General features: G+C 43.8%; 1 protein-coding gene across 1 annotated transcript in view; it reads right to left on the bottom strand.

The window, feature by feature from the left end:
• Window positions 1–9131: 9131 nt before the first annotated feature.
• Window positions 9132–25046, bottom strand: part of COLQ (collagen like tail subunit of asymmetric acetylcholinesterase) — a 38759-nt gene continuing 22844 nt past the window's right edge. The window contains exons 8-17 of the mRNA XM_059481095.1: window positions 24808–24834; window positions 24156–24200; window positions 23421–23456; window positions 22472–22552; window positions 19438–19534; window positions 17663–17802; window positions 14811–14930; window positions 14116–14236; window positions 11184–11286; window positions 9132–9201 (exon numbers count right to left, since the gene is read on the bottom strand). Coding sequence (XP_059337078.1) covers window positions 9132–9201; window positions 11184–11286; window positions 14116–14236; window positions 14811–14930; window positions 17663–17802; window positions 19438–19534; window positions 22472–22552; window positions 23421–23456; window positions 24156–24200; window positions 24808–24834 — 840 coding nt within the window. The remainder of the gene's footprint in view (window positions 9202–11183; window positions 11287–14115; window positions 14237–14810; window positions 14931–17662; window positions 17803–19437; window positions 19535–22471; window positions 22553–23420; window positions 23457–24155; window positions 24201–24807; window positions 24835–25046) is intronic.

The raw sequence follows: 25046 nt of genomic DNA on the forward strand, positions 1-25046 counted from the left end.
TTTTGGCATTCCCCTAAGCTTCACCTTTTTCCAGCCTGTATTTCTTTGCTGGTGTCTTGCCTTGCAAGGTCTGGTAAAATTTCTCCAGGGTCTTTCATTGTTTACCCATGACTGGGGAGGTGTCACCCTGGGTGCAGGAATTCTGCCTGGAGCAGGAGGAGCTGAAATTGGTGACACAGCCTTCCAGAGCTGTCAGCAAGGAGCTTCACTAAGATGCTGCCTCCCCAGTGGGTGCTGTGCCAACCAGCAGCATTTGGCTGCTTTCTCTGCCTGTACCTCACTGCTTTCAGCAAGGTGCACTGGTGTGTGGCCTGAGCAAAGCCCTACAGCAATGCCAAAGAGAGAACAGCTCCCTGTTTTCCCAAAATCAAACAGATCTGAGACTCCAAAATGCATTTTGATCAATTTGTTTGTATCAGGGCTCCTGCTCTAGCTATGGATCTCTGCCAAAATAACTTCCAATCACTTTAGCATCTGTTTCCAGTGCTGGTATTGCCAGCTCATCTGTAGTCTTCAGAGACCAGCCGTGCCTCACATAGTTTCCTATAGGTCGTAGCTTTCCACTTGCTGTCTTGCTTAGCAGCTGGACACAATCTCTTCCTGCAGGCGGGAGGAGCTGGGCAGTGCCACCTCTGCTGTGCTGCCACCCTCGCCCAGCTCGCTCTGTCCCAGCTGTGGCATCGCATCTGTGGCCTCAGGTACCCAGTGCTCTGTGTAGCACCAAGGGAGCAGCAGCTTTCCCAGTCCACCCAAGCATCTCTGCCCCACGAGCAGGGCATGGCTGGGTGCAGCAGGTGCTGGGATCGCTGTGAAACCTGCACCCCTCCGAGCCCTGGGGCAGCTGGGGGAGGCTTGCTTGCCAAAACCCTTGCCAACCAAGAGCAAGGGGCCTGCTCTGCCTCACAGCTTGGTTCTGTGCCCCTGGCCGTGGTGTGAGGCACTGCCAGCTCTGCCTCAGCAGATGTGCCAGCCAGGCACAGGAACCTTCTTGCACGTGCTCCTCTCCTTGTCGGCATGTACGGAACGTCCCGGTCACTCAGTGGACCATGCCGGGACATTTCATTATTTATTTTCTCCAGTCCAGCTTACTAAATTCCCTTTCCTTCCCCACGAGTCTTTTAAGGGTCTACATTCTCTCACCTTCCATCTACAAGTGCACTCTCAGAGTAAAAATAGTCACTGTTCCTTATCCCCACCTCACGCTCCATCAGTCGCCTTGCGCAGGCTGCTCTCCCCTGGGGCTCAATCCAGCCCCTGGGCAGAGGCTGGGGAAAACCCTGGGCTATTTCAAAGCACTTGGACATGCTTCTTGTCAGCCAGCCCAGAAGTTTCTTCATATAGCACTTTGTTTACTTATGTAAGTCTTGTGTGGAGAGTTCATATATCCTGACTACGCCCCCTTCTGAAATAGGACTCCCTCCTGTCCAAGCTCTTCCGCTTTGGATAAAGTAATTAAATATTAATTTACATTTTCTTAACCCTATATCATCCAGCAATGTTCCCAGCCTGTGAGTATGTAGCTGTTATCCATCCAGGGAGAGCATTTATCTGTCCACAATCACATTTTTTTGTCTACCAGCCATCTCAAATGGAGCTCTCCTTTCCTTTCTATTGATGGAGATGTCTAAGAACACATAAAACCAGGATATTCCTACACCAATGGAACTTTTCAAAAATAGCTATTTGTTATCACCTTTTTTATTAAAACAGAAAGAGACAAAAAAATAGAGAGGTAGGGAGGGAATCTTGCCTTAAAGAAGCTTCTTATGGGCTTCAAAGTATGGTGGAACCAAGGCAGGGCCTGAAAAGCTCTGTTAATAACCCTAAATAAATATAGGACATATATAACCACATTGGTAAATTACAGCTGATAGCTGTGTCCCTCAGCCCCAGCTGAGCCACAGGTGTTGGGGAACTCCTTCCGCTCCCAAACTCTGATGCAATTCATCTGCTGTGGTTACAGCAGAAATTAAGTCATCAGCCTTCACATAAAGATGTGCTCACCAAGCAGACACCCTGCTGGGAAACATGGATGTGAGTGTTGCAAAGAAAGAGCATCACCCCACCGTGCTGCAGAAACCCCCCACGGCCTTCTGGGGGCTTTGGCAGGAAGATTTAGCTCTCTGTACCCTGCAGCTGCAGCCCTGCCATCCTCAGGGCTGCAGAATACAGGGAATACTGGCAGAGAGAGCAGGGGAGTCCCCTTGCAAATGGCCTGACAGGGACTGCTGAATGCAGGAGGAATGAATGCATTATTTGCATGTCCTTAGGGCTCTCTTCTTCTTTGCCAGTACCCAGTTCAAACTCTCTGATGTCAAGCTATTTATTTCATTTATTCCATAGGCAGTTTAATCATGCCACATGGTTACTCCCTGACAAACCTACAGGACACAATTACTCATCAAATAATGGGATAGTGAGGAGCAGAGGACAAACATTTGACATCTTGAAGTTATCATAGCCACTCAGTCTCAGGCAGCATAAGGCAGAGCTTGCTGATCCCAGGCAGCAACAGGTACAGCTCTCAGAGCTTTATTTAGAAGCTGTAATCCTGCAGCATCTCACACCAGATATTGTCTTGCTCAAAAAGTCCTGGCACAGAGTGAGCCTCTCTGCCCTTCCCTGCACCCACCAAGACCAGCAGGATTGCCAGCTTTTCCCACTGGTCCCATGCTTCTGCTTTGGGGCTCTGCTGGGTTTGACAACCAACCTCTGCCCAAATGACACAAACCAGTAACTTGTCACTACAGGCACCACGTGGTTTATGATGGTTTATCTGAACCTACTGGGGCACCACAGTTTACACCCAGCATTTCATTTGATTTCGCAACCCCCTGTAGATCCTGGCCCATAATACGCACATTTCAGCCAGCCAGTTCTGTCCAGTTCAGTTGCCTGAACTCTTCTCTTTCTCACCTCCCATCAGTCATCCTCCCCTTTAAATCTGCTAACAACTCAAAACCTGAGCAGTCCTCACTCAATACTCTCTTCCTTGGTACATCCTGTCCTCAGAGCAGTAATAGTGCCAGGCAGGTAAAATGTCAAAGCCAGCGGAAATGTGTAAAATAAATTTACATTGCTGGGAAGCATCAGGGTTGCCAGGCTCCTCTATGTCCCCATTTGTCCATCAAATAACCTCAGCAAGGAAGGCATAGGAAGCACCAAATATAACCTGCCCCAAATGTCTGACTGGCTCAGCACAGCCTCTCCCAACTCATGCACAATGAGTTCCATGGGGCTGATTGAAATGAGCAAGGCAGGGAGCAATGGTAGCTCTTCTCTTCCAAACAAAGTTAGTCACTAAAGAGTTTCTGGGATCCCACAAAGGGTTTAGGGAACAGATGGGGTTCTCAAGCAGTTCTATCATTGCTCCATTAAAATGAGGGCGTTCTGGTTAGGAGGGCAAAGGAAAGTAAGTGTTACATGCCTGCATTTCCACGGTGTAAGTCAGCACTCTCAGGCGGCTCACTGGGAAATCCCCAAGAAAGGAGGTGTCCCTTCCTCCCAGGAGGGTGACAGTGAATAACCATCAACACCACCCCCTGTTTACCCTACAGAGGATGCTACAGACCCTGACAGGGCTCTGACTGCTCTTCAAGATGAATTCTGAAAGCTTCCTCCACACCTGGCACACGGGTCAAAGACACCTTGCCATGGGCTTGAATTTAATGCTGATGTCAGTTTATTCCCTCATTGAATGGTGACACTTTAGACCGGCTAAGGGTGGGTGATCAGTTGCCAAGTTGCTAAATATATGAAACATGCTGCTGTGTGAATAAGTTAATGTTACCTCCTCTTCCTCCTGGCTGATTTATTGTGCCATTTACTCAGATTCCTGCTCTGCTGAATGTCTGTTTGTGTTAGCACAGACCAGCCAGGCAGGCTCCCAGCTGCACCTGCAGAACAGCTCAGGGAGTGCTTTGTGCTTGCCTGTGTCCTGCAGGAGGTACCACCAGCAGCATTAGCCTGGGGACAGCACTGCAGGCAGCTTTTCCTGGAGAGCAGGAGATGCTCCGGAGCACATGTGGCAGCATGAGGCCCCTTCCCAGCCCAGCCACCCTGGCCAGGGTGGCTCCTGCTCCCTGCAATGCCCTGCTGCATCCCTTGGCTTTGCTGTCAGTGACTTTGAGGGGTTCAGCTCCATCATTCTCCTTCCCACTCCTTTCCAAAGAAAATCCTGAGCAGCACTCCATGCAGGAGGGCTGCTTGCTCAGTAGTGTGTGGGAAGGGTGCAGCAAAATATGTCTGCTTAAACCCTCTTCTCTGTCACTGGAGAGGATTATGTATCCAAACTGGACCCTCCCTCAGATGCTCAGGGAAACTGTCAGAGTGAATTAAAAGCTGTAAAAGGCCAGGGCTATAACTCAGTGCCTTTTAAGTGCCAAGATTTTTCCAGGGATGGAGAGAGGGAAGTAGCCACTAATGTAATTTCCATCAGGAGTACACTCCTCTAATATAATTTGGCCTGGCCATCCTTTCAAATGCAGCCTTCCCTGGCTGGGCTGGTTCAGGGCCATCCTCCGAAGTGCCCCAGTAATTACTGATGCAATGAAAGCATGTGCCCAGGCTTTGCTCTGGTCTTTTTGGCCCTGGAGTGACACCAGCTTTCTGCATAGAGCACACTGCAGGGCATGGAACTGGACATATTAATTTTGTGGGGGTTTTTCATTGACTATGTTCATTAAAGACACAAATGGCTCATTTGCTTAGGCTTTGTTCCTTTTCTCTCTTGGGTTAAGGCCTGACAGTTCTCTAGTGGTCTACAAGTTGTATGGTCTCTCAGCAGATTAATAAGCATCAGTTACTCTGATCCAAATTTCTCATCTAAATTTTGCATTCACCTGTTGTCTGTCCTTTCTCCAGTACCTTGTGCTGTCTGTAGCAGAGTTCGATAACCCATTATTCTGTCCTTTCCTTGCAAGGGAATGGTTTCCTGGGAAGGGACCCTTGCTTTGCCATTTCCTTCTCCTTAGGCAAAAGCTACCAGAGAAAGAACTTGAAAGTGTTTTAGAAAGTGCTCTCATTGCTTCACCTTTTGTGAATTAAAATGTCAATTTTCCAACAGCTCTTTAAACATCTCTTTACAGCATTGTGCATGATAGACTTAAATATCAGCAAAGAACCACAGCATAGCACCAATTTCCTTCTCTTGGGTTTATTTTGGTCATCTTTTAAAAATACATCTCCTGATTGTGTGTGGCAGCCAAGTGTATTGAATTGTCCCCAGTGCAGCTATTTGGGGACTTAATACTGTTATTCCTCATAAACAGGTGGTGCTCAAGGACAGTTCTTAGAGACCTGCAGTTTAAGGATAAACACCAATCCCCTCTCTCCTTGTACAAATGGGTGGGGCTGAAGCGGGAAATGCATCCTACAATTTTTAGAAGGTAAGGACCATGACCAAGGGGCTTTGCTGTGACATATGGCAGGTCTGTCACAAGCAGATGATGTTAGAAAAGGGACGGTGTGAGAGACTGAAAGAGAAGCTGATGAAACCCAGCAGAGCAGCAAGGGCATTGCAGAGTTTTCAGGAGGCTACAAAGGATATGAACTTCGGTGTCTCTAGAGGAAATAAGAAGAAAGAAATAAGGAGATGAGGTACATGGCCAGATTTATGGGCAAGGTCAGACTTGACAGCTATGATTTTGAGCAATTTGAAGGGAAGGGAGAAATGACAAATGACGTAAGCATTTGGGTGCCAGAGAGATGAGTGTCACAGAAGCTGAGTTTTTAGAAAGAACAGGCAGAAAGTAGACTCACTTATTCTCTGTCTGTCCATACACTTCCTTTTCCCCTGGGGACAGCAAGGACTGCCCTTCTCTGGAACTCCCTGTTATACAAAAAAGCCTTGGGACCACAGACTTCCAGGCTGCAAGGCAGGATCCTCTTCCCAACGCCTGGGTGCCAGTTTCCAGGAATGCCCAAATCCTGGATGCCAACAGCACCATTCCCATTGTCCACCAGCACCCGAGGCTGCTGCTCTCTGTTTCACAGCTCAGCCTCTGATAGAGAGTTGCAAAGCAGCCAGTAAATACATTATCTGGTAGCAGGAGCAGATAATCCCCCAAAACACAGCCCAAAGCCTTATTAAACCAAGTACATTACAGATTCCAATCAGAAATCAGTGGAAGAGGAGCTGCTCTGCCCATGGAGTTTTGCAGGGGTCAGTTTGGGGACGAGGCAGTGGCAAGCCCAGGAGCAGGGATGCACAGTCACACTCCCAGGCTGTGCCCACTGTCACAGTACTGGATGCACTGTCACTGTGCCCACACAGAACCAGATCCTACGGCAGGCTGGGAGAGGCAGCAGGCAGGGGAAAAGAGGTGTTTTTTCCCTCCTCAGCATCTTAAAACTAGGTAATTATATTTTAAAACCATGCTGTTAAACCCAAAATTAAATAAGTGAAAGTAAGGACATAGGGGAACTAAGGTAGCATGATTTATTGACATGAGCTGCTAATATATGCAGTAGGCAATTACATATATTTAATCACATATTAAGTGCAAGCCAGATTTTTTGGTATACATTAATACAGTACATACATACATAATGCTTTGTACTTGCCTAGAGTTGCATACTAATCATTAGAAAACTCTCCCAAAAGTGTATGTTGCTACAAAAGTCCAATGAACTGAAATGTTCCAATTAACTTTTGAACCAGTCTTGGCACAATGTTTTAAGTTCCCAAACTCAGAGAAGGAGGGAAGACAATTTGCAGCAGACCAGGCATTACCCAGCTGAAGAATACCCAATTGATGATAAATCAGGTATGTCAGTAATGAGGGCAAAGGATTTATTTTGCAGCATGTTAAATCATATATACTTTAGGTCTTTCTCATGCTTTATCTTCTGAGGGGAGCAAGACAGTAATGGTAGTATGAAACTTTTTAATGTTTTCTTATATTTCACATTGCTTTGTCCTTTTAAAATCCATGCTGTGCAAGTGTTCCCAGACTGACCAGGCTGATAGCCTCTTTCTGAACATAAGCAGCACAGTATTTTACCTGGGTGACCACATCTCCTGTTTACATTTTCTATGATCCATGCACATAGCTTTGTTATTTCAATGTCCCTTGGAGGTAGGAGCTTTTAATGAAAAACGATCCAACTGAAAACTGAAGGCGAAAGGCCACTGGAATGACCAACTTCTCAGAGACTCCAGCCTTTTGGGGGGTTGAGATTAGCTCCTTGGAGAAGGTGAGCAGTTCAAATGGAGTGCCTCCATCCCAGGATGGCAACACCAGCAGATTCTGCCAGGGTTTCACCCAGAGGGATGTGCTGCTGGGAGTGTGTTTGTCCTCGACAGCCTCCCAACAACCATAACTTGCTCCTTGTGGTGTGATGCTGCTGGAACCTGCTGCTTGCTCTAGCACAGGAAATTAAAAAGGCAGCTGTGCTAGTGCCCTGATTTCCAGAGTTTGTGGCAATTTTCTTGTCCCAGTGGTTCCTGGACCTTTTATTAAGACCTCAGTTAAGAAGAAAAAAAAAATTAAACTGTTGAACTGGGCTACAAATGCTGGTGACTTGGCTTCATATCAACATAAATAGCCCAGGTGAGTGATAATCATGAAGAGTACACAAATTTTCTTTCTTGTTTTGTTGCTAATTGGTGATTTCCAATATCACTTAATACATGCATAGTTAAAGTCTTCTAGGCAGGTGGTAAAAGTTGCATGTGTTTCTTAATTGCTGTAATGCATTATCATTATAACACAAGATCCACCTTTATTTAACCTCTGCAGATGTGCCAGTGTCACTGCAGCTGTTGCCGTGCTGTCACTGGCGCAGATAACTCACACATTTCACACAGTCCTGTACAACATTTACCACAAAGCAGGAAAGAGTGTCTTGTATGAAAATAATGCCTAATTTTAAGGCTTTTAGTCCTGAATTCTGCACATTCTTCGTTTCATTTTCTGTTATAGACTCTTTGTCACGTGACATTTAATATGAAATGTGAAATTTGCTGTTTACTACTTGCTAATAAATAAGTATATAATTACCCTGACTCCAACCAGAGCTGATATAGTTGAGAGACCTTCCCAAAAAACAAAAACCCACGTGTACATTGCACAGTATCCATGGACGTGCTACTCTGCAGTCTGACTTACAGCAATACAAAAGTGAGCACACACACTGAGGCAACAGCCAGTGGCACAGGGGGAGGGAGCACAGGGGATAACTGGGAATTGAGTGGTGATGGCTGGGTGGACAAGGGGTTGCAAATGCCAAGACCTTCCAGTGTGGACACCAGAGAGAAGGCAATGTGAACATGGCCGTGGGCAGGGAACTGATGCTATCCCGGCCCCCTGGGGTCAGGCAGAGCCCAGCCAGCTCAGCACAGAGGAGAAAAATACAGAAATGTGTTCCTTCTTTATCTTCCCTCCTTGTCTGATTTTCTCCTGGGAGAGAACTTCTTGGCTATTTCACAGTTTTTTTGTCCAGTTCGTCCTTTTGTGGTGTGTTTTGCCAGTCTCCTGTGACTGCTTGTAGTGCACAGACACACACAGACAGCGCCTTCGCCTGAAGGTGATGTTAACCAGCTTATTTGACTGATTTGCTGATTCTGAAAGAACTTCAACTCCTTTGACCAATGAAGGAACATTGGTAACCTTAGAGTTGCTGAAGTCATCTCTAGTGGATGCAACATTTGCTAAGTTCACATTGTAATGAAAGAGAAAGTTCCTCTAAACACCGCATCCAAGATATGCTTTGTGTTTATGCAGAGAAGGGTTAAAGACAAAACCCCTGAAGAGATTATATTTGGTTTAACAGTGCTAAGTTGAGGTAATTGTTACATGGCATTCCTGGTTAATGAAACTCAGCTTCCAGTAGTTTAATGTTGCTTTTGTGATGGAGAGCCATCCACAGCTGCATGGAAGTCTCACTGGCACACACAGCTTGACATTTATTTCTCTATTAAGACAGGATGCAGTGGTCCTATTTTCCCCTATCTGACAAATCTATATTGAAAAAAAAAAAAATCTCAGAATGGCCATCAGCAGCATGATGTGTCTTTGCTTGTTTTCCCAGAGGTGGTTGGGAGTTTTTTTTGTCCCAGTCCTTCTTGGATAGGTGATAGTGTAGCACCTAGCACCCCTAGGCGGGGGATGCTGCCCACCTCTGCTCCCTCATGTGAAGTACCGGCACTGTGTGGAGTCAATGTAGCAGTAAGGAGTGCAGCGCAGTTTCCCGTAAGACCTGGAATAAAAGAGAATATCTCAGTTTCAAAACATGGTATGGTTCACTTACATGGCTCCTGGTTGTACCTCTCTGTAGGAGTGAAGAACCTTGGAATATGCATATGCAGCAGCATATGGGAAACTAAACAGGAGGGCAATTTTCATCAGGGCTCGACTGTGTACTCCTCTGTCAGCAAAACAGGCGTCCAGGAGAAACTATGAGTGAAGACTTTACTCCCAGTAATGTCAATTAAAAAAATAAAATCCCTGTTGGCATCAGGACTGGAGCATTTCATGGGGGTGGATGCAAAAGGCCTTGCGCTCACCCACGGGAGCTGTGGAACAAAATATCTGAGGCTCTGAGTTGAGTGTTTTTCCAGCTACTCCCAATAGCTTCAGCAGACATGACTGTGCTTGTCCTTTAACTTCTTTTCCATGTACTTGAAATAATGAGAGTGACACATTCCCACATTAGAAATAATTATAAAAAGAGTAATTTGAAGAGTCCTTGCAAAATAAAGAGAAACAGAGATTTTCTCTTTCTACTGACTTAAACTGAGCAGTGACTCTACTTACTAAAGATCTGACCACGACTGTTAATAGGAATTGAAATGAGTTTTTATTGCTGGAATGTCTAAGTGAATAACAGATCCACAATGTCAAGCTATGCAGCTTTAAAACTACGTCCTAGGATAACCCACATTCTCAGACTAACATCAGATCTGGAGAAGGTGTGTGAAACAGAAGGAGGGATCTGTGGGCTGGAAAAAATGGGAAAATCAGTTGCAGCAGAGCTCTTGGAGGAAAGGTTACTTCAGGGTAAAACTCCCATGGGAGTGTTATACTCACATACTCAGCCCACTTGCTCATGATTCACAGCTTTTTCTTTAGTTTGGCAGATAATTTGCAGACTACCACAAAAAAAAAAAAATCTCAGTTGCTCTTCCACAACTTGAATATACAAGCAAAGTGAAATATATAAAGTTTTCCTCAAGCTTTTGTGGTGCTATGTTGGGCACCAATTTTCAGACTCTTCAAAGGGAAGAGTTTTCACAATAGAGAACAACTCCACACTGTCTGAAGATGCCACTGCAAAATGTTTCAGTTTTGTCAGGTTGACTGGCCTGAATTTTAGTAACCTCTTATACCAAAAGTGCTCCAACAATTACAGTGGAAGGATTAGCACAGCACTAGATTTACAAAGACATCCTGTGGTTTCTTATTCCTGTCAATTAGCACATTATTGTTCCCTGAATGATGAGGGCTCTGCACATAATTTAATTTGCAAATTAAAGGTTTCCTGTTAGCCAGTAACAATACCTGACAGCTAAACAGAGGTGCTGCTGTTGGAGGCAAAACCCTGACCAAAGGAAGCTGCCTAAACAAAGGCAGAGAAGGCAAGTCAACAAAAAGCAGATGTTTTAAATGATGGACTTTGCTACACAGATGCATGGCTTTGCATCTGCTGGTGAATGAATTTCCTGCACTTTGGAAAAGCTGACAGATGACTGCTTGATTCAAAGCAAATACACCCCCAGAGTACCCATTAATAGGAAGGGCAGCAGGAGGTTGGTACAAGTCTGTGGTTTGGATATTGTGGGTTTTTTTTTTCCTTCAGTGTGATCATCTTGTCATGGTCTTTCCTACTATCCTTATGTTATGGCTGGACATTAATGTGACCAGATAAGGAAATTTTGGCAAGAAATGGGCAAACATAGGTCTGTGTGACCTTCATTTGTTTTGTACAGTAAGAGGCAAGTACTTCTTACTGTGAAATGAGATTTAGCCCTTGAAGTCAATGATATACAGAAATAATTTGGTAGACACTTTCTTCTCTGCTACTTGCAGTGGTCCCAGTGGAACAAGGTTAAAGTGGGTGAAACTCCTCTGTTTTAAAGCTGGAAAAGAGAAAAAAGAAAGGAAAAGCACGCACAAAACTGCCCTCCATAATCAAACCAAAAACACCCCACCAAACCCAAGTGAGGACCTCCTCTTACATACCCAGGAAGGTATGTTCTACATGTCAAGTATCCAAAATCCATCCCATCACAGTCTTCAACCCCCTCGTGCTTGTAGCCATCTCCGCAGTAAGCACGGCGGCACCCTAGTGAAAAATAAAGAAATAAACACTTTCCAGGCACTTCACGTGTCAAAGAAACAGGTGAAGTGACTGGGACTAGGTTTTTAAGGGTTAAGTATAAAGTGAGATATTTTGAGGAAGGCATTCTGTAAGGACTCTCTTAGAAGGAGCAGTACTCTTCACTACAAAGAATGTACTTTTATCAGCCGATTTCTGTGATGAAGGGAAAGAATGGATAAATGCTAAAAATAATTACTACAGAATCAGTAATTACAACAGCACTTATTTGAAACCTATTATTGCCATAGATAATTACCATCAAAACAATTTAAGGAAAACATAAAATACAGTTAACATTTGGGGAAGTCACAAACTCAAAAAAAATAATCTTAGGCGGTTAACTGGTTTGGAATTCTCAACCTAGACCTTTATCCAATTCTGAGCAATATCTGTGTTTGTTGTGTTTCCACATATGAACAAAATTATGCAGCCTGTCTATAAAGAAATAAAATATATAAATGTTGCCAAAATCATGTCTTTCCCACTGCTGACTCTTACTGACTTGAGAGTGAGTGGGATTTGTCACATTTTTTCATGGTGACTGGCACGTAGGCTGCAATAATTTGTGGGTTGGTTTGCCATTTTAGCAATTGGACTTTGATTTTGAGATCTTCAGCATATTGAGAATGACTTTCTAATATGAACAAATTAATTTAGTTAAAATCCCTTTGACACCTTCTGGGAGAATCCATTGGTATCAAGCAAAGGATTAAACAGACACTCAGGAACAGGGAGTTTTTAAGAGGCTAAAGTGGGTTATTTTAAAATAGAAATGATTAATTAATTGCATCAAGCATGTGTTTGTCAGAAATTGATGCTTCTAAGATCAACAAGCCTTTTTTACAATAAAATCCATTTAACATTCATCTAGCCTTTTCCTTTTGGTTCAGTTACAGCAGAAGGACGACGACAGTGTGCTCATTTCCAAATAACTCAAGGGTGGGTCAGATCACTGTCAGAAATCTCTACTGCAAGGCCTCCATTGAGGCTTTGCCCAATGCATAGCACAGAGAGCACGATGTGCCCTCAGACACAGAGTGCACAATTTTGCAGGCACTAGGATTAATGAACACTATCTTGCCACATGGTTGTTCCCCACGTCTGATTGCAAGTTCTAATTTAATCATTTCCTCATGTCTGGAAACAGGAGAGATGTTGTCTGCTGTCTCTCTGGAGTACTCTGCAGTCAGGCAAGCTTAGAGGGGCTTTTATTTATGTGTCTCCCTAGACCTGTTGAGATGGAATTGCCTTTGAAATCTCTTTCCTGTTGTCATTGAGAAGTTGGTGGGGATTCCTAAGTCATAAGGGGAAGGGTGGTGATGGACAGCTGGATGGAGAAACTTGCACAGGGCATGGTTGCACACACTCCATTTTCAAAGTCAGTGAGTCATATATAAATGAAAAATTGCATCTTTCAGTGTTGCATAATACTGTTCTGAAGTGTGAAGAAGCACCACTTTGCTGGGAACAACACAGCACCAAACCTACTATGTAGAGATGGTGTAGAGCTGTGCTCTGGGGAAGGATTCAAGATGTAAAAGTAACTGAGAGGGGGTGAAGTGAAGGTTACCACAGTTGCTCAAATGCTTATATGCTCTTTGTATGCTCTTATATGCTCTTTGCTATCCACAATCAGCAAAATGGAAGGAGGATGGAGTAGACATGTGTCCTGGGTTGACTATATGATGCTTTTATCCCCAATTGTCTCGTTCTGTTCATGCTGAATAATAAGTATTGCACCTTTAAGCCTTGTTCCAGAGAGTGAAGGGGGCAGAGAGGAAGCAGCAGTTTGTTATCAGACACTGCACTCACTCCTCCACATTCCTGCTCCTGACTGTGTTGTCTGCGGACGGACAGACAGCGGGACGGAGCTCTTTTTTTTGTCTTGAGTTAGTTTTTAGCTAGCTGAGTGAAAGAAGTTTCCTGGACTGTGGTTTTTATCCCTTTTCTTCAGACCTCTTGAAACCTGCTCTGGCCTGAACACCCAGGAGAGCACCAGCAGCTGCAGCTGTGGCCCACCGGGCCGGGCCTGGCCTGCGACAATTCCAACACCGGAGGGACTGACCAGGGACTGAGTGAGCTCAGCTGCAACCTGGGGACGGGGTTTTCTCAGTTTGTCATCTCTTTTGGAGCGGCAAGGGGTTTTATTGGTTAATATTGTTTAGGTTTTATTGCTTAATAAACAGTTTTTTTCCACTTTTCTCCAAGGAGGTATTTTCTCCCAGACCGGTTGACAGGAGGGTCGGATTGAATTTTCCTACCGGAGCCCTTTGGGGATTCTCTCCCAAATTTGCTCTGAAGCAGAACAACATGCATTGAATGTTATGTAAATCTGATAGTGAAGGTAGTGGGCTGACACCTTCTCTATGCAAGTGAATAACAAAATCCAAAGTAGTGTTTCTGGACTGAGGACCTATTATATCGTAAGAAACAGTGTCTATCCCAAGGGCTGTGCTGCACTGCAAAGGTGTGCTACAGCTTTTAGAGAGAGCTGGAAGCCCCCAGGAAAGGTGTGTGTGTAACCCAGCTGCTGCATGGCCCTCGAAGTGCAGAGTTTCTGACTCAGCAAGGATGTTAGAGTAGTCTTGGTCACCTCTGTCCTGTGAGGTGTGTGCCATCCACATGCATGGACGCCTCAGTTTTCACCCTGTGGCCATCGTGCCTCCCTTTCCCCAGGCCCGCCCTTGATCCACAAACCACACAAGCTCTCCCAGACATAAGCAATGTACCCTGTGGTACAACTAATGCACCTTCCATGCAGGAGGAAGCCCCTCCTGCTGTGCTGTAACTCACTTATGCAGTCATCGGTCACCACTGCGTTGCCGTCGTCGCACTCCTCCCCATCCTGCACGATGCCATCTCCACAGGTGCCCCCCTCCTCCAGGCGGTAATCCATGGGGTACAGAGGGGAGAGCTGGCCAGGAAAACACACAGGCGTTACTGAACCACACCAGCAGCAGCCTGGCTAGCAAGCAGAGGAGAAGGGCTCTAGGGGCCAGGTTTTATGGCTTGTTATTTGTTGGTTAGAAAGCTTATACAGAATCTGATCCAAAGTCCAGCAGACACAAGAAGGATGCTGTTGCTAATTTCAGCAGGACTCAGCTCCTTGAAGCAAAAAGGAAATATGTGAATTTGGTTTGCAGGGTTTTAGTTCTGCAAATCTGTACCCTGGTGAGTTTTGCCTTATTTTGTATTAAATAAAAACTCTTTTTACCACCACAATTCCCTGAACTCTGCTCCAGTTTGTTCACCAGTGGTTCAGAGGAAGGTTAGCATAACCTGCAACACTGCTGAGTTAATTCCTAAGTAATTAAGACTCCTGAGAATAAAATTCACAGAATTATGTACAGTTGTGGCAGTGTTCAAAAATGAGCTTTTCCTCATTTGCTTAACTGATTTGGTATGACACCTTAAGTACAGAAGTACGTTCTGTATTCCAAATGAAACATACACTCACGGGTTTTCTGAGACCACAGTCATATTTTTACCTGGACTGGGAGCCATCCAAAGGTATCTTTGAAATACAAAGATCTCTGATCTCTTCTAAATGCTAATGCGTTCTTGGTGTTTAACCGATCCAATTCTTCTTGATTGTTCACCACAAAAATCTGGGGCACAGAAAAAGAGGTGATTGGTAACCTTCTCAAGAAGTTCTTTGGATTATCACAGAATCTAGTTTGGCATATGTATCTTCAAATAGGTAAATAATATATAGGAAAGTGGTTTAGTTGTTTTCAGAAAGAGAAGAGGTGAGAACCTACAGCAATGGAATGGTCTTTCCCGGGCCCCTATTTTGAAATGCACATCTTTAGGTAAAAATCATACAAATAGTAGTGCACGATCACTGCTGAGAAGAACTTCATGATACTCAAATGGCTTGATGCTGAAGCAATTGCAAAATCCAAATGGGCATAAGTGCTTTTTGTGGATTGACTATAACTTTTTAGGCATGTTTGTGGCTACAAAATAAATAATGCATGGCTTAATACAACGTTCACTTAACTTTTACCTCTTTGTTATTTCTTTCGATTTAATTGACACTAAAATGCCTGTTTCTTTATATGCATATACTATGGTCTGACGCCAAGTCTCCACTCATACTGCAAAAAAAAAAAAAAGTTCAAAATGGAAAAATTAGGACAAGCTGCTCTCTTACCCATTTCTTTAATGTCTCAATCACTGAAATTGGATGTAAAAGGCATTAGAAAATAATCTCTTCCTTCAGCAGCTTAATCAATTTAATTTTTGTAAGATTCAAGCCATTTTTAAATTAAGAAAAAGCAAATAGAATGTTTCTGGGCAAAATAGTTTTAGGTCTGACTCTGATTCTCTCCAACATAAACAGAATTGGCTCTTTAAAAACAAGTTACCTTGAAATTTTTAAATAGCAGAACATTCTCATAACCTTGGAGGAAGGCCAATTTCATTAAAGAAGCATTGAATAAAAATGCCTTCAGCTTGAATGAATGGAAGCAAATAAATAGGAAGCCAGCCCAGAACTGATTCTGTAATTGGAGCTCATCCCCAGAGCTCCAATTTCTCTTGAAATCAATAACAAAATTATGCTGTCTCAAACCATTACAGATATTAGCCTTTAAAATTGCCCAAGATTTAAAAAAATGGAATGAATCTAAGCCAATGACAGAAAACCAGCACTTTGTTTCCCAGCCTCTGCCCTCCTCTGGAGGAGCTGCTGGGTGCATGGGTGGTGGCACTGAGGTTGTGCTGCTTTGGCAAACCCCAGGGCACAGAGCACCACCTCTGGGTCCTTTCCATGTGCAGATATAGAATCCTGACAAGAGCTTTCAAGTGGCCTAAGACAGGCTTCAAAGCTGCTACATGGGGATCTGGACAGAATAAACAATAGTGAGGTTTAAGCTTTGGTTTAAGTTAAAGTGTTCTTTACTCTCAAGGGAGTAAAACAAAAGGGGCGGGCAGGAAAACAGGTGGTGCTGCTCTGGAAGTGCTTCTTTCCAGAGTTAAGCCTTGCCTTTTTGCCTTCCCACATTCCTGGCAACAAAATGGCACCTGGGGGCTCATAGTGATAGTGTATGGTATTTTACATGTTTACACTCTCATTACTATCTTTTAAGATCTATTACTATCATTACTATCTTTTAATATCCTATCTTTTAAGATAGGAAACTGTGCCTGATGGCGAAGGAGGGTGATGAGACCTCTACATTATATTGAGAGCCTTAAAACTTTTCCTATGAGTTCTCCAGGCTGCAAAGTACATGGTGGGGTTTTTTCGCACAGTGTGGTGTGATATGCACCTTTATTTCAGCACATTCATCTCTCACCATTATGTTTTCAAAACAACAGGAGGATTTTTTCTAATACAGCACAGCCAGGGGATGAAGGAGCAGCTGGCACAGCTGCCAAGACCTGAAACCCACTTGTGCAAAAGGCTGAGCTCAATGACCCAGTTTAACGGTGCTGTGAGTGTGTCCCTTCCACACACTGTGACAGCTTTCTGACACTGTGACAGGTGGGACTTTGACAAAGCCAACTGCTGCTCATTGGCATTCAGAGACAAGCAGACACCATACCATTTCCACTTGCATGGGGGGAGTGGCTGAGCTGTGCTGGCACACAGCACCAAGGGAGCATCTTCGTCACTGACTGAGTGCTGCACTGCACAGATTAATGAGGCAGAGCCCAGCAGAAGGAGAAGGACATAAACAGTAGTTACAAAGCCCAAAAAAATCAGTGATAAAAAATTACTTGGTCACATTTCATCAATGCCTTGTCCTTTAAAGTATTTTGTCCAATTTGCTCGTAAAAATACTTTCAAGGCTAGAGATGGAAATCAGCCATATAATGTGTATGTCTGCAGACTGGAGCCCAGACACCTGATTCTCACAGTTTGTGGAAACTCCTGTTATTGAGGATCTGTGCTCTGGGAGAAAGGTCTATTGCATATGTGAAATGCTTGATCCCAAAATTAAATTCTGAAATCACTGTCTTAAAAAAGCCCCAAACAAACCAGAAAGGTATGCTTACTTTACTGACCAGTCTGAAATGCATTCAGATTTAATGAAATAAAAAGGATACATTACATGTGTACAGTAGTAGATGAAAGAGAGCACTCCTAGGCTTGAAAAACATTTCCAAATATATGCTACCTTACTGATGTTTTGGAACAGCTGCATTTCAGCATATCAATCACACAACAAGTTACAAGACTGAACTTTTTTGCACCTCTGGATTTCAGAGGTTTTGGGTACCAGAAATCACACATTGCTCCTATTAAACAAAAAGTATTAGTGAGTACAACACCTCTCGTAACAAAAGCACTTCAGAACTGCTCACATCCCCTCCCAGAAAAGCTGCTTACCGCGGGAACCTTGGGGTAGCTGTGTCCAAACACAGATTGCTCATACGATGGGTTACTCATTTGCTGTGGGGTTCTGCAGAGACATCTCCCTGGAGGCCCTGGAAGTCCTCTTTCTCCCTTTGGTCCTATTGCAAATTGTCCTAGGAAGCAGAGGACCAGCTTGCCTTGTTATGAGGTTACTACACACCACACACACAGCCTTAGGGGGAAAAGTACAGGTCAGGTGGATATATGCATTTACCCAAGTTTTCAGACAGGCACAGCTCCCACCAATTCCACTGGGAACTGAAGGGAGGCACTAATTCCAGTACTTCAGGAGAAAGATGCCAGTTTTTTACCACAGTCATATTATTTCAGATCACCTTCTGAATTTTTCTACAGTTTTACAGAGGAAGAGAGAGACCATTTGCTTAGAATAAGTGTCAGCCTGTTTAAAGCTACAGAAATTCAGGAGAGGATGAACACACATATCACTCTACAGCGCCTACACATCAAATTTTGTAGAGTTAGTCTCTGTATAAGTCCACAACAGATTGGACTTGGGCCTTTGTACAACCACTTGAGCAATGCTGTTTCACAGGTTTCTATACAGCAAAAACCCAACTAAAAGTACAGGAGCTTTTAAATGTTTTAATTAAACATTAATAAAAAAAATACTGCTTTTTGACTTTCAAACTTTGGCAAGGATGCACTGCTCTGCAGATTTAGATTAAAAGCCAATGTGGTCATACTGCAAGCAGTTGCATCATTAGAGAAATGTCTTTTAGGATCAAAATTTATATTCTGGAGGAAAAAGATTAATAACCCTGACACATAAACTTTCTGTGGATGGAATAAAGCCTTGAAAAAGTAGTCTCAAGGTCCTGGCTGCCTTCCCATCAGCACGGTGAAAATTCTGCCTTCTGAAAGCTTCCAGCTAATTTACTCAAGCAAAGATGCTTCTTAATGGGAGCCGTGAGATATGTGAAGATTCTGAAGTTGTGCTCAGCTTCACAGATGTCCCATTTCCACATCACCACAAGAAGAGACCTCCTGTCCACTAATGCAAGCAAGGGAAGGAAAAGGGAAAGCAAAATGGAAGGGGACACTGTGTGTTGTGGGTCATGTATTGTCCTTTCTGTCCATTTTGGACCCAAAAGCTGACCAGGGTTCATATGCATGCACAGCTCTGAGGATGCACAATTATGTTATTACAAGGTTTTTCTCATAATTTCTACATTTGCACAATTGCAGTGAGCATAGATCTCAAGCATTTAATTATATAGAGATTTTCTCCACTGCTCTCTTTTTCCCCTGACTTCTATTCTCTTTCCATTCTCTTCCCTTATTTCCTTAATGACACTGTAACTTGAATCTCATCTATTTTTCCCTTGCAGAGCTGCACAGGGTGAGCCTGTCCTGTCTGATTAGAAATCACAGTTTTTCATTGCAAGCCAGGATATCTGGAGAGGCAGACCTTTGATGATGGAGATTACCTAGTCTCTCCAAGGCTGCCAGATGGCTTTTCATCATCCCCATCTACAAAAATCCCTCAGGGACCACATAGGATTTAGTTTTGGTTTTATCTGAAACATCAGAAGCCATAAAGTGGGTTTTAAAATAATGGACAACGATGGCATGACCTGCCTCCAGGAGAAATCCTCTCCTTGCCATGGATGGAGAAGCAAACAAAGCCTTTGTGCAGAGGGGTCTATGTGTGCCTGATGAGTCAGGAGGGGCTGGGGAGCAGGGACACTCCTGGGGAGTGTTTTTGGTTTACCTCATTTTTGGCTTACCTAGTCCTGAGGGCCCAGGGGGGCCTGGCTGGCCAACAGGGCCAGGCCTGCCAGGCGGGCCCATGACACCCGCGGGTCCAATGTCCCCCTTGAGTCCCTGGAAGAGAAGTGACATCCATGTCTTGGCTAAGCTATTAGCAACAAACAAAACAAACAAACATCAGTAACAAGCCAGCTATGGCTTCCCATTTAAGAAAGCCAAAAGATTTGCCAGAAGAAACATGAACTTCATGGACACCACCCCGGGGAACAAGGGCTCTCCTCTCCTACATGGAGACAAAAGGGCATGCCCAGGCAGGACTTCTGCTCCCAAATGGGAATGGTCACAGGGATCTGCCCTGGGAGGAGTCAGCAATCACCCTGCTCTGACTTCAATGATTTGCTAGCCTTTCTTTAAGAATGCCTGTTTAACCCCTGTAACTCTCTAGAAGCGAGTGCCACTGAGAAAGAAAGGGGAAAATCACTGAGGAGTTGCCAAGGGCTTCCACAGTGACATTTCCCAGTCTTAGGGTGCAGCCTTTCAGAAGCTCACTGATGACTTTGACACTCACACTATTTTCAGAATGTTTGAGGTGCCTGGATTCCTGTATCTCCTCGACTTTCACCATGGGTATGGCTAGGATAGCAAATCATCACAAGCCAAGCCAGGGCTTGGCCTTACAAGTGCAACTTAATGTTTATCAACCTCATGCTGAGAAATGGTGTCCCTCCGGCAGCAGTAGCAAATGCTGCAAAATTACCTGTGGGAGAGGGGCTTGCACACACAATAGCTAATATTCTCAAAAATCAGCCCTAATTTGCCTCATGGGAGCTTGTTTGTGCAGACATACCCTAAGGCATTTGGAAGTTTCAGCCTAGAACTGTTTGGCACCTTCTCATTTTTTGCTCCTGAATTTAATATGGTGACACTTATTAAAAATAACTGTATTTATCTTCCTGCTCATATACTCTCCAAGGCTTGAATTTCTCAGCTTTATATTTCAGAAGTGTATTACATAGCCTAAAGTTTAGATATCTGACTTGATTTTAATGTAACAGTAAACATTATTTGGGATAATAAAAATGATGTGCGCTCTGTAAACTTTCTTTTAATGACAAAGGAGATTATTTCCTTGAAGATGGTGTAATTCCAGGTTAATGTGCATTCAGAATCATACAATGAATGGCTGCATGTCTAATTTAAGAGTAGCAAAGCATATATATTAATATATGCTGAAATAATTGTAGCTATAGGATATGTTACATCCCATGGATACGTTTGAATGTCGCTTGCACCATTTCAGCAGAGGAAGGCTGATTTTGCCATGGCCTATAAAGAACTAATTGAATATTTGCTTTGTTTAATCCTATTAGGTAAGCTCTGAGCCATAAAAATATTCCAGGATTTATGTGAATGTCAGTGATGCTGATCTCTAATTACTTCTTACATTATGCAACACAGAACTAGCAGACCAGGATTTTGTAGCCCCAAAGAAGTCTGTGGGAAATCTCCTTCCCCCACACAGCAGCAATTTGACAGAGGCAAGGCGGTGCCAGTCGGATGTGTACTGACTGAAAACAAGCTGTTTTCTGCGTCCCCTGCTTGGAGGGATGATTGCTTAATGCCCTCCTGCTTAGCACTGATGGATTAAATAATAATGGCAAGGCTTGATGTTCAGTGTTTTTGCCTTGTTTATCTTTCACACATGCCCACGGCATTGGGAGAAGATTTTCCCATTGACAATATTTGTGCTCATGCCCTTTCTTCCAAACTAACATTACCCAAAGCCCTAAGTCATTCCTCCTTGTCAAGACTGAAACCCTAAACTGGGGTTTGCCTGGGGTCAGTTCCCAAGTTACAAAGCTTTGGGTGCTGTGTCTCCGTCAGCTGTGTAAGGCTGTGACTTGTGACTCCCAGCTCCTGGCCACGGTTCAGGAAGAGCCTGTCCCAGGGGCAGGGAGACTTGAAGAAGTCAGTGAGCTAATCAAGACATATCTGGAAATGCAAGTGGAAGTGACACCTGCTTAATTTAGCTGCTTTTATCTAGGCATGTCAGCTGGATCAAGAGACAGGAAATGGCCCCATGCTGGTGGAAACTATCCCCTCAGCTGGACAAACAGCCAGACCATTAGAGCACTTAACGGTGGCAGCCAGACTCACAGAGCCTTAAAATGCCACTCCCTGGTTTTTTCATAGGATCAAAAAAGAAGAAAGGAAATAAGTTCACCAGTTACAGAGAGGGAGAGCCTTTTTCAGACTGAATCAATGCTAAGATATTCCACAGCACATAGGTAAGAGAGATAAACGGTAAAAAAAAAAGAAAGAAAAAAAAAAAGCAAACCCAGCAAAGAGCACACAACAGCTTTTAAAACCTGACAAATCTAGGACAGAAAAACATTTCTTGTGGGTCATCTAGGACACTTACATTGCTCATGCCTCCCTTACTCGGGGATCTATTACTTCCTCCCTAACACCTAGCTCTTGTTTTTGCCCCACACTGGCTACCTTGCCACTTCAGATATTACCTGGTCTCATCAGAGCAACAGTGAAGCAGGGATGTGCCTCTCCTTGCCATGCTGGGTATAACAAGACTGCAAATAAGCCACTTCCAGCTAAGCCCCTACTACTGAAATGCTGCATTGGTGGAGTCAGTATCCAATTTACACACAATTCCGAGCCTTTACAATTCAGTTGGAACTCTGAAAATGTAGCTCTGCTAGCATAATTTTGAGCTCTCTCTGTCAGATGGGGGTGGGTGTTGCTTAGGATTCAGAGGAAGCCTTCAAGATCTGCTCGAATTGTGTTAAATGAGTTCATTACCAATCCAGTACAAAACCAACTTTTCCTATGCTGCCTGGGCAGGGAGTTGAGTGGTGCAGACAAGACTCCAGCCCAAAAGCTGAGGCTTTAACTCCTGTGTAGCCTGTGCATGCCTGTGAGGTGGTCTAGGTCTTCTCTCCCCCCCCGGGCAACACAATGCATGGTACAAGAGCTTAGACCACACAGTCACACAGATGCCGCGAGTCACAGGAAGAGGAAACACCATGGTCCTACTTGTTTGCCTCGTTTTCCAGGTCTTCCTATAGGTCCTCTGTGTCCTGGTACTCCAGACTGTCCCTTGGGGCCCATCTCTCCCTTGGTGGGTGCAGAGGGAAGGAAGAAGGAGTTAAGTACATGGTTTTACCTGCCTTGAGCAAGACAGGAGATGCACGTGACTGTAATTCACACAATTCCTCTAGATAACGCTGGCGCTGTTTCTTTCTTAGAAATCCAAAATTATAATAAAATAGTTTAAAACAAACAAAAAGTTAAAAGAAGCTCATACAATTTACCCACATACCCTTGAAAAATACCTTTCCTAAGGAAGAGGCCACATGAGATCAGGAACGCACTTTAGAGACTTGGAGAGGTCAAGGCTGGGAAAGCTCTCTGACCCCTTTGCAATGTCTTGCTTTGCTGTTAAGATGCACATGTGATGAAAATACTCAGGGAAAGGAAGGTAAATTCACTCATCTTCTCATCTCTATAGAAGCAACTATTAATTCCTTTTCTAATTTCAGAGGCATAGTTAGATTATGTACTAAAATTTTCCATAAGCCAGCACCTGAATTTTGATTGTTCTTGAAGTACAGAATAATGATGAATTAAAAATTTGTCAGGTTTATCACTGCTATATACAGTAATGCCATTTTATTTCAGAGTATCAAGAAGGAAATATTTACTAGTTTCAAGTGAATAAAACTTTAGAAATTAGGGCATTTAAATAGGAGTGAGATTATAACTAAAGAAATAATCTGGGGGGGAAAGAGAAACAGCACCAAAGAGCTAAATCTGAGTTATCTCTTAAGCTAAAAAGCCTAAAGAATTTGATGAGTCCAGGCAATGTTGGTCTCTGAGTCAAGCAAGACCTTTAATGTGTTATGCCATCCAGGAAGTCCCTGAATCCACTCATTGAGCTTTTCTCAGCATTTAACACAACTCCCAATGTATCACACCCACTTACTTTTTGTCCCAGCATTCCAGGGAAGCCTATTTCTCCCTACAAAGTCAAGGAGAAAAATAATCAGAATATATGTAGTGATCTTTGACAAAGCAGCACCTTCCTTGGAAGGAAAAAACCAATTGTCATGTGTGGGTATCAGTTAAAAACCCCTGCACTGACTCAGCACTGCAGGTAATGCAGTAGGTGCAGATTTATAAGCAAAATTTTACTATAAAGCTCCTTGTGTGGTGCCATTACTCCTCTGTCTGATCCTCTGCTGCCAGTTTCTGCTTCTCTAGCAAAATCATCCTGATTGTTCTCTTGTCTACTGGCAGCTCAGCAACCTGGACAGCTCCCAAAGCCTGCCTTTGGGAATGGCATTTCTGCATTTGCACCAAAGGCAGTTTACTTTTCCTTTCTTAGTCCAAAGGAACCCCCAAGCATGAATCTCTCCCCCTCTTCTCCTCCTGGTGTTACCGTATGACCAGCTGAAAGCATTTTGGGGGGCTGCCGTGGTTCTGGGCTGCGTGACTCCAGGGAAACCCTCCTGTGACTCATTAACCCCCTGTGCCCCGGGCTGGGGCTCAGGGACATGGAGCTGCCCTGCTGCCCTCCCAGCTGATGGAACGCTGCTCTCCCTCACCACTCCTGCCCTCCCTGGAAGATGCTGTCAGGCTCCTTTCCTCCATGCCCCTCCTGGTTTTCCCTGTCAGATCCTCAGATGCACATTCACAGCCATCTGGGAAAGAAAATTACCGGGTCTCCTTTGACTCCTTTGTCGCCTCTGTCACCTCTGGATCCCTGAAGAGAGATAACAGTAGAACAACAGACCAATTACTACCATTTCATGAAGAAGCAAAAAATATTTTTTCCCATACAATGCATTATTGAAGTCAACAGAGTAGAGTAATATCTTCAGAGTGAGAGATATGCTTCATTACTGATATCATAACACAATTAATGCTAAGGACTGTAGGAAAAGGGAGTCATTCTCCCCAGATAATTACTTTAAATATATGCTTTCCTGGACATAATACTTTCAATTTTTTTTTTCCCCAGTTCAGATCCCACTGTAAGATCCTAGAGTACAAAGTGTCTCAGTGCCAAAGTGTGTGTCACCTAACTAAACCAGACCAACAATTAAGGATTATTTTACTCATGCTGCAGATGGGGAACCTGCAGTGAGTTTCACTGTAGCAACTTGTTCATGAGGATATAGGGTGTAAAATTCACTTCTTCAGCACCCCAGCCCAAGCCACAAGACTGTGCTCCTTCTCAATACGTGTTTTCATTTCTCAGTGGGACTTTTAGACTTCATCAAAATTCAACCTCCTTTCTACAGTTGCATTTAAAAAAAAAAAAGTGTTTCCAAATGTTAAATTATACATTATGCTGTTGTCACACTGACCTTTTCTCCTCTAGTTCCAGGAAAACCCTAAAGGGAATGATAGATATTTTAATGCTTCTCGCTTTCAAGATCACCCAAGAAGCCGGACTTTCAAACTTTGAAGTGAAGAAAAAGAACGAAGCACAAAGAATTAATTGCATCAACACATAAGGGCAAATGAATATTTTCAGCTCCTAAAATAGCACTGAAACAGAACTGTGAAATATGAATTAAAGGCAAGACAGCTCAGCCCAAAAGCC

Source organism: Ammospiza nelsoni, chromosome 1 (genome assembly GCF_027579445.1).
Source record: "Ammospiza nelsoni isolate bAmmNel1 chromosome 1, bAmmNel1.pri, whole genome shotgun sequence".
Taxonomy (NCBI): Eukaryota; Metazoa; Chordata; class Aves; order Passeriformes; family Passerellidae; genus Ammospiza; species Ammospiza nelsoni.